Consider the following 15,870-nt stretch of genomic DNA (forward strand, 5'->3'; position numbering starts at 1 on the left):
CCAGCATTTTTGTGTACCTTCGATCTTCCAGCATCTGCAGTTCCTTCTTGAACACTTTGTCTCACTCCATAGATGCTGCTGCACCCGCTGAGTTTCTCCAGCATTTTTGTGAACATTCTGTTTAGTTTTGTTAAAGAAAAAATGTGATTTTCATTGAGAATTCCATTTTTTTTAAATCGCGATTTTCATTGTGGGGGAGTGGGATAGGGAGAGCTTACATTTTTAAAAAATCATGATTTTCATTGTGGGAGTAGGATTGGGGGGAGGTGAGGAGTGGGGCAGCAGGGGGATAGAGGAGGGGGGTAGGGTGGGACAGGGTTATGGAGGGAGGGAGGGAGTGACTGAGGGGGAAGGGAGAGGGAAGAAGTAGGGGAGGGCAAAGAAGAGGGAAGGTGAACAGGCCTGGCGTGGGCCAACCCCGGGGCTGTAGCCGGGCCCGGGCTTTGGGTGCTGGGGAGCGGACACAGATGCAGACAGGCCCCTGGGCTGGGGTTGAAGCCGATGCGGGGTCGATGGGCTGTTGCTTCGGACAAGCTGGGAGGGAGAGGAGCGGGACTCGGACAACGACTAGGCCTCAGCCTCTCCTGCGGCTTCAAGAAAATTCTTGGCCAATAGCAACAAAATTCTTTAGTTGGAGAAATGTAAATATTTTGAAATTTTACTGGTGTTTCATTGTATTACAAAAGTTATTAGTATATTAGGTTTGTTGGCAGTATTGTATAAATATTGTTAATTGCTTCTCATCTGAGGATCAGAATAGTTTATTCTGTCATTCAATTGAAGCATGATAGGAGGGGTCTTTCAGATGTTTTGTAATAATCTTGTTAATTTGGATGATCAAAATTCGTGGAATGTGGAAAAAAAACTGTTAACTTTCATAGTATGGGAATGAGAAAAATCAGACAATTAACACTTCAGTCTCATAATATCAAGAAGCTAGCCTATTCTAAAGGGTATCAACCTATGTGATGTTCTGGCACAACGTCTTTTTCTGGCATCACAAGAGTTACCTCTTGCCCAGTTGAGACATTATTCTGATATATTTCTGTTTTATACCAAAGGTTTGGCCAGATATTCTTTATTTGACTATTGGAGAAAAGAGAAGTTGGCTTTCTCCTGTGATCATTATGGAACTTTAATGAAGATATCCTTTTATGAAAATAGTCCAACTGGCTTCACGGTGGAATTTATTGACCACAAATCACTAATAGCTGTAAGTTTTCAGTTTTTATATTGGATAACATAGAAGATTAGATTAAAATACTTTCAATTTTTATTTATTTTATTTCAAATGATTGATGTTTCGGCTTCTAAAAAATAGGAAAGTTTATCATTTACACAGAGAATGGTGGGTGCCTGGAATGTGCTCCTAGGGTTGTTGGTGCAGGTAAATACGATAATGGCATTTTAGATACGCACATAGATATGCAGGAAATGGAGGGACATGGATCATCTGCAGGCAGAGGAGATTCATTTAATAACTTGGCATTATGTTCGCTACAGACATTGTGAGCTGAAGGGCCTATTCCTTTGCTGCATTGTTCTTTGTGGTATTTGAGAGCTGGTAATAAACTGTGTGCTGGAGCTACAGATAAAGAGAGAAAATGCTGGATATACTCAGAAATGGTGCCCAACCTGTTGAATATTTCCAACATTTTCTATTTTTCTATTAAAATTCTTGCATCTGCAGCTTTCCTATTTTCATTAGTCTAGATAATGACATTTGGTAGTGTGGGTTTTTAGCAGCAGAATGTCTAATACTAATCGTCGTGGCTATCCCTCGAGGTCGAGGATGATGGTCTACGTTCTGTTGTTTTTATGGACTCTCAGGCGGCTTATGAGCCTAATCCTGGCTATGAAAGTTCTTCGACATTCAGGACAGGTAATTCCAGATGGCAGATCGATCTTTGGTTCTTGCTGCCTCTCTTTCCATTTTCTTCACTTTTCTTCTAATTCTGCGTATCTCTTGGCTTCGAAGGTCGCTGTTCCTTCTTGGATGATGGCTCGCCAGAGTTTCCTGTCCTTGGCATTGGTTTCACAATTGCCGATGTCGATTGCACATTTCTTCATGCTGGCTTTTAAGGCGTCCTTGAATCTCTTCTTTTGTCCACCTCTTTTCCGTTTGCCTTCTTTAAGCTGGGAGTAGAAGGGAACTAACTGTACACTGACAATGACAATTAAAATTGAATCTGAATCTGAATTGAATCTGAATCTGGTTTCACAATTGTCGATGTCGATTGCACATTTCTTCATGCTGGCTTTTAAGGCGTCCTTGAATCTCTTCTTTTGTCCACCTCTTTTCCGTTTGCCTTCTTTAAGCTGGGAGTAGAAGGGAACTAACTGGGAACTAACACTAGTATCACATTGTGGTCCACTTTTAATTACAGAGAAATTTATGAACAGAAGAGCTGCACTCTTAATAATAACATTCAGAGGTTCTGCAAATCAATTTTGTAGCAGCACCACAGGCACATTGGCTCAGACAAACACACAAAACAAATTATACATAAATTATACCTAAACTACAAACACAATTTCTAAAAGAAAGAAGACTGCAAAACAAAAGATATTAATGCAAACCACAATTGCCCATACCCCTTCAAATTTTTCCTGTTATATCTGTGCCTCTGGCAGCTTGTTCCCAATACACACACCACCTTCTTTGTGGAGAAAGTTGGCCCCAGGTCCCTTTTAAATCATTCCCCTCTCATCTTAAACCCATCCCGTCTAGTCAATTCTCTCCATTAGGTTACTCTTCGGCCTCCTATGCTCTTGACAAAAGAGATCCAGCCTGTCCAGCTCTCATAAGTTAAGCCTGCAAGACCCAATAAGACATAGGAAGGGTTGTTAAACTGGTTAGCTTAGTGCAGTTTTGTTTAATTTATTATTGTCATGTGTACTGAGGTACAGTGAAAAGCTTTTTTATTGTGTGCTATCCAGTCAGCAAAATTACTATACATGATTACAAGCTGTCCACAGTGTACAGATACAGGATGAAGGGAATAACGTTTAGTGCAAGATATAGTCCTGCAAAGTCTGATTAAACATAGTTCGAAGGTTTCTAATGAAGCTGGAACATCAGGTCTGCTCTCTCGTTGGTGATAGGATGGTTCAGATGTCTGTTAACAGCTGGGAAGAACCTGTCCCTGAATCTGGAGGTTTGTGTTTTCTAACTTCTGTACCTCCTGCCTGATGGTAGGAGTCGGGTTGAGACTGTTCCTTGATGATTTGAAATCATTGCGGCGCACGTATGTGCAGCAGCTCAGCATTCCTTGAGTCGGGGCTCCTTGTTAGTTATTTTATTGTTATTTTATTTATTTTTAAACGCCACAAACGCATACGGGAATGCATCGGACAGTCGACACAAACCACTAGAAATCTGTGTTGGCTGTGTTTTAAACCACGCTAAATTCGACCACAACATACCTGTAGAGCTCTTTAAACCGCCGGGGTCTCCATGGATTCCCAAAAGTCAACGAAGGCGACACAGAGAGGAAACCAGAGAAGCGAGGCTGTCGGGCTGGGATACACGGCAGGCTGGAAAAAAACCCGAACAAACCTCCACTGCCGAGCCTTTTCGTCGCGAATGTAAGATCACTTACCAACAAGGTGGAAGAACTGGAACTCATCACATCAACACGGAAAAACTTACAGGACTGCTGCGTTACTATCATCACGGAAACGTGGCTCAGCCCAATGATCCCAGATCAGGCTAGCGGGCCGCGCAGCTCACCGCCACGATAGGAACAGTGACTCCGGTAAGAGCAGGGGTGGGGGACTTTGTGTATACACAAATAACAGCTGGTGCACAGATGTTAACGTCATTAACGACCACTGCTCTCCGAACCTGGAATATTTATCCATAAAATGTCGTCCCTTCTATATGCCACGGGAATTCACGGTTGTCATAATCACAGCCGGATATATACTGCCAGATGCCAACACCACTACTGCTTTGGGCTATCTGCTTAGTGCCATTAGCAGACAACAGAGCGCCAATCCTGACGCAGTCTTTATAATACCAGGGGATTTCAACCAAGCTAGACTAAAGACTGTCCTCGCTAAATTCTATCAACATGTGCAATGCCCCACAAGAGGTAAAAACATACCGGACCATGTTTATAGCAACATCAAACATGGTAACAAAGCATCACCTCTCCCCCATCTAGGCCAATCTGACCACATCTCCCTATTTTTAACTCCAGCATATAGATCACTCATCACTGCGGTCAAGCCAGCTTCGAAGGACATAGAAACATAGAAATTAGGTGCAGGAGTAGGCCATTCGGCCCTTCGAGCCTGCACCGCCATTCAATATGATCATGGCTGATCATCCAACTCAGTATCCCGTACCTGCAGGACATTCAAGTGTGGCCTGAGGGAGCTTCTGGGCAATTACAGGACATCTGCCTTTGGATTAAGGACCGGCCGCAGTCAGTAAGGATCGGATCCCACCACTCCCCCACTCTGACACTCAGCTCAGGGGCTCCACAAGGCTGTGTGCTGAGCCCCCTCCTCTACTCCCTCTATACCTATGACTCACCGACCCACAGCATGAACACCATAATTAAATTTGCAGACGACACGACAGTGGCGGGGCTGATCACTGAGGGCGGATGAGTCAGCTTACAGGGAGGAGGTACACTGGTTAATAGGTTGGTGCTCAGAGAACAACTTAGCACTCAATTTCAAGAAAACAAGAGTTCATCATTGACTTCAGGAAGAAGCAGCGTGACCATCTCCCACTGCACATAAACGGAGAAAGAATGGACAGAGTCTCCAGTTTCAGGTTCCTGGGCACCTACATCTCAGCATATCTCAGGTGGTCAACTAACACGAACTCCCTGGCAAAGAAAGCACAACAACGGCTTTACTTCCAAAGATCACTCAGGAGAGTCAACTTGCCACAACAGCTGCTAGTGTCATTCTACCGTTGCTCCATAGAGAGTGGCCTGACACATGGCACCCACAGCATGGATTTACGATGGGGAAATCTTGACTAATCTTCTGGAATTTTTTGAGGATGTAACTATGAAAATGGACAAGGGAGAGTCAGTGGATGTAGTGTACCTGGACTTTCAGAAAGCATTTGATAAGGTCCCACATCGGAGATTAGTGGGCAAAATTAGGGCACATGGTGGGGGTAGAGTGCTGACATGGATAGAGAAGTGGTTGGCAGACAGGAAACAGAGTAGGGATTAACGGGTCCCTTTCAGAATGGCAGGCAATGACTAGTGGGGTACCGCAACGCTCGGTGCTGGGACCGTAGCTATTTACAATATACATCAATGATTTGGATGAAGGGATTCAAAGTAACATTAGCAAATTTGCAGACGACACAAAGCTGGGTGGCAGTGTGAACTGTGAGGAGGATGCTGTGAGAATGCAGGGTGACTTGGACAGGTTGGGGGAGTGGGCAGAACAATCAATCAATCAACCTTTATTGTCATCTTGCAAAGCAACAGTTGTACAGTGCAAAATGAGAAGACGTTTCCCAGGGAGTACCAGAGCATCGCACATAAAACTTAAACATTTTACACATCAATAAAAACAATCCAGTCCCTGATAAAAACAATACGAATAGTTAAAAAGTGCAGGTAAAAAACAGCAACATTAAAATACAAGTAAGAACAGTCATAAATTGTCCAGGGCAGCTGATTTAAGTGGCCAGTGCCACTTGCAGATGAGGGTTAATGTGGATAAATGTGACGTTATCCACTATGGTATCAAAAACAGGAAGGCAGATTACTATCTAAATGGCGTCAAGTTGGGAAAAGGGGAAGTACAACGGGATCTGGGGGTCTTGTTCATCAGTCTATGAAAGTAAGCATGCAGGTACAGCAGGCAGTGAAGAAAGCGAATGGCATGTTGGCCTTTATAACAAGAGGAGTCGAGTATCGGAGCAAAGTGGTCCTTCTGCAGTTGTACAGAGCCCTAGTGACACCACACCTGGAGTATGATGTGCAGTTTTGGTCCTGCAGGGATACCTCCTCCTACTTATCCCTGGACCATGACCCCACTGACGAGCACCAGGACACTATCTCTAGCACCATCACCGACTTCATCAACTCCAGCTCCCTGCCCCCCCAAGCCTCCAACCTCATCGTTCCCCAGCCCCGCACGGCCCGATTATACCGTCTCTCCAAAATCCACAAAACTGACTGTCCTGGTAGACCCATTGTCTCTGCCTGTTCGTGCCCTACCGAACTTATTTCCACATACCTCGACTTCATCCTATACCCCCCTGGTTAAATGCCTCCCGACCTATGTTCAAGACACCTCAGATACTCTCCGTCGTCTCCAGGCATTCCATTCTCTAGGCCCCCATCGCCTCATCTTCACCATGGACGTCCAGTCACTCTACACCTCCATCCCCCACCAGGATGGTGTCAAAGCCCTCCGGTTCTTCCTCGACCAGAGAACCAACCAATACCCGTCCACTGATACTCTCCTCCGCCTAGTGGAGCTGGTCCTTACCCTTAATAACTTTTCGTTTGACTCCTCCCATTTCCTCCAAACACAAGGCGTAGCTATGGGCACACGCATGGGCCCCATCTATGCCTGCCTCTTTGTAGGGTATGTCGAACAATCATTGTTCGAGACGTACCAGGGCCCCATCCCCGACCTCTGCTACATCGACGATTGCATTGGTGCTACCTTCTGCACCCACACACAACTCACTTAACTTCATCAACTTCGCCACTAACTTCCATCCGGCACTCAAATACACCTGGACCATTTCTGACACTTCCCTACCATTTCTTGACCTCACTATCTCCATCGCAGGTGATAGACTTTTGACCGACATCCACAATAGACCCACTGACTCCCATGGCTATCTAGACTACGCTACTTCCCACCCTGCTTCCTGTAAGGACTCCATTCCCTACTCCCATTTCCTCCGTCTACGCCGCATCCGCTCCCAGGATGAGGTGTTCCACACCAGGGCATCGGAAATGTCCTCATTCTTCAGGGAATTGGGGTTCCCCTCCCATACCATAGATGAGGCTCTCACCAGGGTCTCCTCAATACCCCGCAACACTGCTCTCTCTCCCCATCCCCCCACTCGGAACAAGGGCAGAGTCCCCCTAGTCCTCACCTTCCACCCCACTAGCCGTCACATACAACAAGTAACCCTCCGTCATTTTCGCCACCTCCAACATGTCCCCACCACTCGCCACATCTTCCCATCTCCCCCCCTGTCCGCTTTCCGCAAAGACCTCTCCCTCCGTAACTCCCTGGTCAATTCTTCCCTTCCCACCCTTCCCGCCCCCTCCCCGGGCACTTTCCCGTGCAATCGCAGGAGATGCTACACGTGTCGCTTTACCTCCCCCCTCGACTCCATACAAGGACCCAAGCAGTCTTTCCAGGTGCGACAGAGGTTCACCTGCACCTCCTCCAACCTCATCTACTGCATCCGCTGCTCCAGATGTCAGCTGCTCTACATCGGTGAGACCAAGCGTAGGCTTGGCGATCGTTTCGTCGAACACCTCCGCTTGGTCCGCATTAACCAACCTGATCTCCCTGTGGCTCAGCACTTCAACTCCCCCTCCCATTCTGAATCCGACCTTTCTGTCCTGGGCCTCCTCCATGGCCAGAGTGAGCAGTCTGCACCCCAGCTGCTTGAACATTGACTTCTCCAATTTCCGGTAACCCTTGCTGTCTCCTCCCCTTCTCAGCTCTCCCTCAACCCTCTGGCTCTTCCTCTTCCTTTCTTCTTTCCGCCCCTCCACCCTACATCAGTCTGAAGAAGGGTTTCGGCCCAAAACGTTGCCTATTTCCTTCGCTCCAGCATTTTTGTCTACCTTCAGTTTTCCAGCATCTGCAGTTCCTTCTAGAACATTGTACGCCCCCATCTCTTTTCCAGCTTTCTCGCCCAGTATTACAATCATTCTGAAGAATGGGCCCAATTAAAACATCACATATCCAGATTATCCAGAGATGCTGACCTGTTGAGTTATTACAGCACTTTTTTGTTTGTTTTTTGTAAACCGGCATCTACAGTTCCTTCTATCTAAATTTTACTAAATCTGGGAAAGTATTATTTTTTTTCACTCTTTCCAGTTTAATGACAGTCTTCCTAGAGTAGGGTGATCAGAAGTCTACAAAGTACTCCAAACGTAGACTTACTAACGACTTGTAACCTCCTGCATTCACCTATAATCCGACCAATGAATATCACTGTATGTTGTCACTTGCGGGCGGAGCACCAAGGCAAATTCCTTGTATGTGAATACATGGCCAATAAACTTATTTATCAATTCATTCATTCATTCAATAGACAATAGGTACAGGAGTAGGCCATTCGGCCCTTCGAGCCAGCACCGCCATTCAATGTGATCATGGCTGATCATCCCCAATCAGTATCCCGTTCCTGCCTTCTCCCCATATCCCCTGACTCCGCTATCTTTAAGAGCCCTATCTAGCTCTCTCTTGAAAGTATCCAGTGAAACGGCCTTCACTGCCCTCTGAGGTAGAAAATTCCACAGACTCACAACTCTCTGTGAGAAAAAGTGTTTCCTCGTCTCCGTTCTAAATGGCTTACCCCTTATTCTTAAACTGTGGCCCCTGGTTCTGGACTCCCCCAACGCCAGGAACATGTTTCCTGCCTCTAGTGTGTCCAAACCCTTAATAATCTTATATGTTTCAATAAGCTCTCCTCTCATCCTTCTAAACTCCAGAGTATACAAGCCCAGCCGCTCCATTCTCTCATCATATGACAGTCCCACCATCCCGGGAATTAACCTTGTAAACCTACGCTGCACTCCCTCAATAGCAAGAATGTCCTTCCTCAAATTAGAGGACCAAAACAGCACACAATATTCCAGGTGTGGTCTCACTGGGACCCTATACAACTGCAGATGGACCTGTTTGCTCCTATATTCAAGTCCTCTTGTTATAAAGGCCAAGATGCCATTTACTTTCTTCACTGCGTGCTGTACCTGCATGCTTACTTTCATTGACTGATGAACAAGGACCCCCAGATCCCATTGTATTTCCCCTTTTTCCAACGACGCCATTTAGATAGTAATCTGCCTTCCTGTTTTTGCTACCAAAGTGGATAACCTCACATTTATCCACATTAAACTGCATCTGCCATGCATCTTCCCACTCACCCAACCTGTCCAGGTCACCCTGCATTCTCTTAGCATCCTCCTCACAGTTCACACTGCCACCCAGCTTTGTGTCATTCATTAAAGCAATTGTACAAACATCACTGTAGATTGGCTAGAGCATGTTAGCCAATTAGAATGCCTAGTAATTATAACCCCACCTATTTATAGCATTCATAGTGTAAGATCCTACCCACTGTCTACCAGTACCAGTAGCAGTGTGAACGTGTGATGACCTGTTTAGAAGTTGATGACCTGATCAATAAAGATGCTTGTGTTTCAACCTGTGTGAGTCTGAGCTCCTTACATGGTCCTGGTACCCAAACCACCAGCAAGCTTTCGAGACTTTAAAACTACAGCTCGCTAGTGCACCGACCCTGTCTTACAAAAAAGATGGCGGACTGCGGGGGTGATGCGCCGTTGTGTATGGCTGCTCCTCCTGCAGTCCGTCCTTTCTCCCTTTTTTATTTTTATTTTTAGTCCTGTCAGTGAAAATTGTTCATTGGAAGTCTTCTTTTATGTGGTGGGGGTGGGGGGGGGGGAAGGGGGAAACTGTTTTAATCCCAGTCCTACCTGGTCGGAGATGCGGTTTTCTTCCGAACCGCTTCTTCGTCCTCTCTGTGCGGCCTACCATCGAGCTGGAGCAGCGCTGGAGCGACGATTTCCTGCCGGGACTACAGCTTCGCCGGCGGTGCAGATGCTGGGACACCAACACGGAGCGGGTGATGCCTTACCAGGCCGCCTTCCGGTAAGCTCCGGGGCACTGGGAACGCCGACTGCAACATCGCTGAGCTGCGGCTGCAGAGCGTCCAGCCGCGGGCGGGCGGCACTGGATTTCAACACCGCGGGGCCTGGTGTCCGAGTTCGCCAGTGTCAGAGGTCCGGCCAGCGCGGCCTGAGAACTTTGGACATTGCAGTCTTCAGGGAGGAAGCGGCCGCTTCAGTCCAGGCCGCTGAAGAATGTTCACCCGACGCCGATGATCCAGCTTCGCGGCAGAGGGCCTGAGAACATCGAGTTGGCTGAGGAGGCCACATATAGACCCCGACCTCGGGTGGACTATGAGGGGGAGAACTGGATATTTTTAGTGCCTTCCCTCACAGTGAATTCTGCTGTGGGGGGACGTTTCATGTTGATTTCTTTAGTGTACTGTTCTGTGTCTTTTTTTCTTTTTTCTCTTTTTTGTTTTGTATGGATTTATTGACATTTGATCTGTTCAATTAATTTAATCAATCTCTGTAAAGCACTTTGGTTCAAATACTGGTTTTGTTGAAAAGTGCTATATAAATAAAACATTATTTTTATTATTATTATTATTACTTCAACATCAACCTGCCAATCACAATCATCTGTGATGCATCCCAGTTTGGACTTGGCGCAGCATGCCTGCAAACTTCTTTCAACGGCGATGTGATGCCGGTATCCTACGCTTCATGCACCCTAACGGATATTGAACTCAGATTGCTTGCCGTGGTTTTCGCCTGCTCTAAATTTAAAGACTTTATTTTTGGCAAGACATTCACGGTGGAGACTGATCACCAGCCACGTCACCATCCTGAACAAACCGATCCATGCCGCCCTAGCAAGGCTTCAACACATGATGATGCAGCTACAACGGTTTGACTTTCGCATCGTCTACAAAAAAGGTAAAGACATGCACATCGCAGACACTCTATTTCGAGCTCCACGCACCACCAGCAAACAACACCCATTCAAACAAGACGAATTCTCCATTCTGAAAGTCTCGTTTGTTCCAACTGACCACCTGCGCCACCTCGCCGAACACACCGCTGCAGATAAAACCTCCCAGCTGCCGACTTCAATCATCAAAGGCGGGTGGCCAAACAACCAGTGCAGCACTCCCTTTGAATTGCGACCCTATTTCCTGGTACGTGACGAACTAGTACTACAGGATGGAGTTATAGTTAAGGGGCAGAAGACAGTCATCCCCTCCTCCCTGCGAAACGAGTACTATGAGGAAATCCACGGTGGTCACCCAGGCGTGGAGGCTACCCTACAGTGTGCAAAAGAAATAATCTACTGGCCCGGAATGACCAAGTACATTCGTGAGAAAACAGAATCATGCGCGATCTGTAACAGACAAGCACCACACCCGCCAAAACAGCCCCTGCTGTCTCAACCTGCTCTCTCCCTACCATGGTCATCAGTGGCTGCCGATATCTTCGACTGGCACGGGAAGCAATATCTCGTGCAGGTGGACTCGTACTCGAACTGGTTTGAAATTGACTTTCTGTCAATCATCTCCTCAGAGATAGTCGTCCAAAAGCTCCGACAACACTTCTCTGTACATGGCATCCCAGCACGTCATCAGACTGACAACTGGACCCAGTTCACCAGCCAAAAGTTTAAAGACTTTGCCAAATGGTGGAACTTTCAAGACGTCACCAGCAGCCCAGAATACCCACAGTCCAATGGACTAGCCGAGCGCACTGTTCGGAGCGCTAAACAACTCATGGAGCGCTCCTATCTAGCAAAATCTGATGTCTACCTAGACTTGTTGAACCTGAGAAATATTGCAAGAGATAACGTTTTAGGTTCTCCAGCCCAGCGCCTGATGTCCCGCCGAACACGATCTCCGCTGCCCGTCGCCCTGGATCATTTAAAGCCCAAAGTTTTGAATCCCGCCGTAGTTCAAAAGCGCGTGCAGTCAAATCGAGATGCGCAGAAATGCACTTACGACAAGACCAGCAAAACACTTAAGCCGCTCATTCAAGGCCAAGTGGTCCGACTACAGAACGACAAAGAACATACCAAACTGGGGTTCATTCATGGCTCCACAAAGAAACCACGTTCCTACCTGGTCGATGTCAGTGGTACCATCTATAGACGCAACTGCCCACACCTTCCTGTGAAGGAACGGCGTCCGGTGCTCCAGGGTCCTGATGCACCTCCACTCAACTTTAAAGTGATCGCTGTTCCAGCCGTTCCAGTACCTGCAGCTGCAAGTCCCATCCACTCCCCGTGTCGGTCTGTTCCCTCTTCCCCTTTTGTAACCGGCTCAGATTCAGATTCAGATTCAGATTCAAACTTTATTGTCATTGTGCAGTGTACAGTACAGAGACAACGAAATGCAGTTAATAATAATAATAATATTTTTTATTGTCATTGCACGTCAGAGATTTAGTATGCAGCTCCAACCGATGAAAAAGAAAAGTAAAGTAAATAAATAAGCTGTGTGTCGTGACCATCCGAGGGAGACAGTCCAGGGAGGGTGGGGGGCACTCAGCAGGGCCAGTTCAGAGCCGCTATAGCTCTTGGAATAAAGCTGTTTCTGAGTCTGGAGGTTCGGGCGTAGAAGGCCTTGTAACATCTGTCGGAGGGAAGTAGTTCGAACAGTCCATTACAAGGGTGCGGTGAGTCTTTATGGATGCTGACGGCCTTCCTGAAACACCGTGTGTGGTAGATGCCCTCCAAGGCTGGTAGCTCTGTCCCAATGATCCTCTGCGCTCTGTGGACGAAGCGCTGTAGAGCTCTCCTCTCCACCTCCGTGCAGCTGAGATACCACACAGAGATGCTATACGTTAATATGCTCTCTGTGGTGCAGCGGTAGAACGGCAGTCGTAGTAGTGCAATTCTTTCTGATGGAAGGAGTGTCCGGGGGGGGTGACTGGCAATCACCGACGTACAGAATTAAGTAATGTAACAGCTGCAGGGAAGAAGCTGTTCCTGGACCTGCTGGTCCGGCAACGGAGAGACCTGTAGTGCCGCCTGGATGGTAGGAGGGTAAACAGTCTGTGGCTGGGGTGAGAGCAGTCCTTGACGATGCTGCGCGCCCTTCGCAGACAGCGCTTGCTTTGGACAGGATCAATGGAGGGGAGTGAGGAACCGGTGATGCGTTGGGCAATTTTCACCACCCTCTGCAGTGCTTTCCAGTCGGAGACAGAGCAGTTGCCATACCATACTGTGATACAGTTGGTAAGGATGCTCTCAATGGTGCAGCGGTAGAAGTTCACCAGAATCTGAGGAGACAGATGGACCTTCTTTAGTCTCCCCAGGAAGAAGAAACGCTGGTGAGCCTTCTTGACCAGAGTTGAGGTATTGTGGGTCCAAGAGAGGTCATCGGAGATATTGACACCCAGAAACCTGAAGCTGGAAACACGTTCCACCTCCGTCCCGTTCCACGTTCCACCTCCATCCCGCCCCTAGACCTTCTGAAGTCTACAATGAGCTCCTTGGCCTTCTTGGAGTTAAGGGCCAGGTTGTTGTCAGTGCACCATGCTGCTAGGAGCTGGACCTCCTCCCTAAAGGCCGACTCATCGTTGTTGCTGATGAGGCCAATCACCGTTGTATCATCTGCATACTTGATGATGGTGTTAGTACCATGTACAGTTGTGCAGTCGTAGGTGAAGAGGGAGTAGAGGAGGGGGCTCAGCATGCAGCCCTGTGGAACGCCGGTGTTCAGGGTGAGGGTTGAAGAGGTGTGCTTGTCTAACCTAACAGACTGGGGTCTGTTGGTTAGAAAGTCCAATATCCAGTTGCAGAGGGAGGGGTCGATGCCCAGGTTGCCGAGTTTGGTGATCAGTTTAGAGGGTATAATGGTGTTGAATGCCGAGCTATAATCGATGAACGACATTCTTACGTAAGTGTCTCTGTTGTCGAGGTGGGAGAGGGCGGAATGAAGTGCCATTGAGATGGCATCCTCCGTAATCCTGTTCTTGCGGTAGGCGAACTGATAGGGATCCAGTGTGGGAGGTAGGCAGCCTTTGAGGTGTGCTAGGACCAGCCTCTCGAAGCACTTGGTGATGATGGGAGTAAGTGTAACTGGGCGGAAGTTGTTGAGGCTCGCCGCACGATGGAGGTGGCTTTAAGGCACGTGGGGACAACTGCTTGGGCAAGTGACAGGTTGAAGATGTCAGTCTAAACGTCTGTCATCTGCGCAGCGCAGGCCCTGATGACACGCCCGGGGATGCCGTCAGGGCCAGCAGCCTTACGTGCATTAATCCTGCCAGTGCCACGTACACGTCGTAGGGGGTGAGTGTGAGGGGCTGGTGATCAGCAGGGAGCACAGCCTTGATGGCTATCTCTAGATTGTCCCTGTCGAAGCGGCCATAAAAGTGGTTAAGCTCCTCAAGGAAGGAGGCGTCGCTGGAAGTGGGGGTGGTGTTGGTGGGTCTAAAGTCTGTGATGGCCTGGATGCCTTGCCACATGCGTCGGGGGTCGGAGTTGTTATTGAAGTGCTCCTCAATCCTTAGCTTATAGCAGTGCTTGGCCTTCTTGATGCCCCTATTCAGGTTAGCCCTCGATAAAGGTGCCCCGGTGATGGTCACCGGTGCCCCCGCGATGGTCTTCCCCCACCGTGTCTCCCCATAGCCCGTCGGGCTCACTGAAACGCGCCCTCAACTTTTCAGAAGAAAAGGTTGATGAGGCAGCTCTTTACCGTACGAGGACCGGATGGGTTAGCAAGCCACCTGTTAGATATGGCGATTATATTTAACCCCATTATTATTGGATGTGGCGATTTGCATTTAACATTTTATTTACTCATTGTAGTTATAACGTTTTACTTGGTTTCATTTATACAAGAACAGATGTAGATTGGCTATAGCATGTTAGCCAATTAGAATGCCTAGTAATTATAACCCCGCCTAATTATAGCATTCATAGTGTAAGATCCTACCCACTGTCGACCAGTACCAGTAGCTGTGTGAACGTGTGATGACCTGCTGAGAAGTTAATGACCTGATCAATAAAGATGCTTGTGTTTCAACCTGTGTGAGTCTGAGCTCCTTACAATCACCATCTCCACCCTGTTCGCCTGTTTCAATACCTTCATGGAACTATGTATCAACACTTCTCGAAGTTCAAGTAGCTCTTGCTTTCCCTCTCTCTCCCTCCCCTCCACCTTCCCAGTTCTCCAACCAGTATTACTGTCTCCGATTACATTTTAGGTAGACAAAAATTCTGGAGAAACTCAGCTGGTGAGGCAGCATCTATGGAGTGAAGGAATAGGTGACATTTCGGGTCGAGGCCCTTCTTCAGACTGATCACATTTTATTACATTTACATTTTATCTCTGTTTGCTTTGTTGTTACCTTCTCCCAACTAACAATGATGTATTCTACATTTTCCTTGATCTCTATTCCCTTTGGCCTGTTTTCACACCTCAGGAATCTTTATCTAAACACTCCCTTATCTTTGCATCGCCGACTCCCCGACTGATCACTGAGGTCAATCTGAAGAAGGGTCTCGACCCGAAACGTCACCCATTCCTTCTCTCCAGAGACGCTGGCTGGCCTGCTGAGTTACTCCAGCATTTTGTGTCTATCTTCGATTTAAACCAGCATCTGCAGTTCCTTCCTACACATATGTATCAACATTGCTAGTTCTCTCCGCTACACAAAACTCGGCAAGGCCTTATGATTTACTGTTGGGGTCCTGCCCAAGTAAACCTCACAAATCTGGATTAAACTCAGCCTGCTATTCGTCAATCTATTGACTCAGTTGTAATTGCAGATCATTTTCTTCACTTTCCACTATACCATCAATGTTAGTATCTTTTGTATACCAACTAGCCATCCCTCCTACATTCACATCCAAATCATTAATTTAAATAACAAACAACAGTGGAGCTGGAACCAATCTCTGTGAATCAATTTCAAACTAAGCTGGAGTCACATTCGATAGATGCGGCTGGGCTGCAAGATAAACCGGGTAGGTTAAGTGTCAATAATGCATTATTTCCAGATGAACTCAATACCTTTTATGCACGCTTTGAAAGGGAAAACAATGGCGCATCTG

At 47.3% G+C, this 15,870-nt stretch overlaps 1 protein-coding gene across 1 annotated transcript in view; it reads left to right on the top strand.

Annotated features, from left to right (window-relative positions):
* Window positions 1-1,246, top strand: part of LOC129700582 (cation channel sperm-associated auxiliary subunit beta-like) — a 127,296-nt gene extending 126,050 nt beyond the window's left edge. The window contains exon 16 of the mRNA XM_055641199.1: window positions 1,062-1,246. Within this exon, the coding sequence (XP_055497174.1) occupies window positions 1,062-1,246 (185 nt within the window). The remainder of the gene's footprint in view (window positions 1-1,061) is intronic.
* The last annotated feature ends 14,624 nt before the right edge of the window (window positions 1,247-15,870 follow it).

Source organism: Leucoraja erinacea, chromosome 9 (genome assembly GCF_028641065.1).
Source record: "Leucoraja erinacea ecotype New England chromosome 9, Leri_hhj_1, whole genome shotgun sequence".
NCBI classification, from domain to species: domain Eukaryota; kingdom Metazoa; phylum Chordata; class Chondrichthyes; order Rajiformes; family Rajidae; genus Leucoraja; species Leucoraja erinaceus.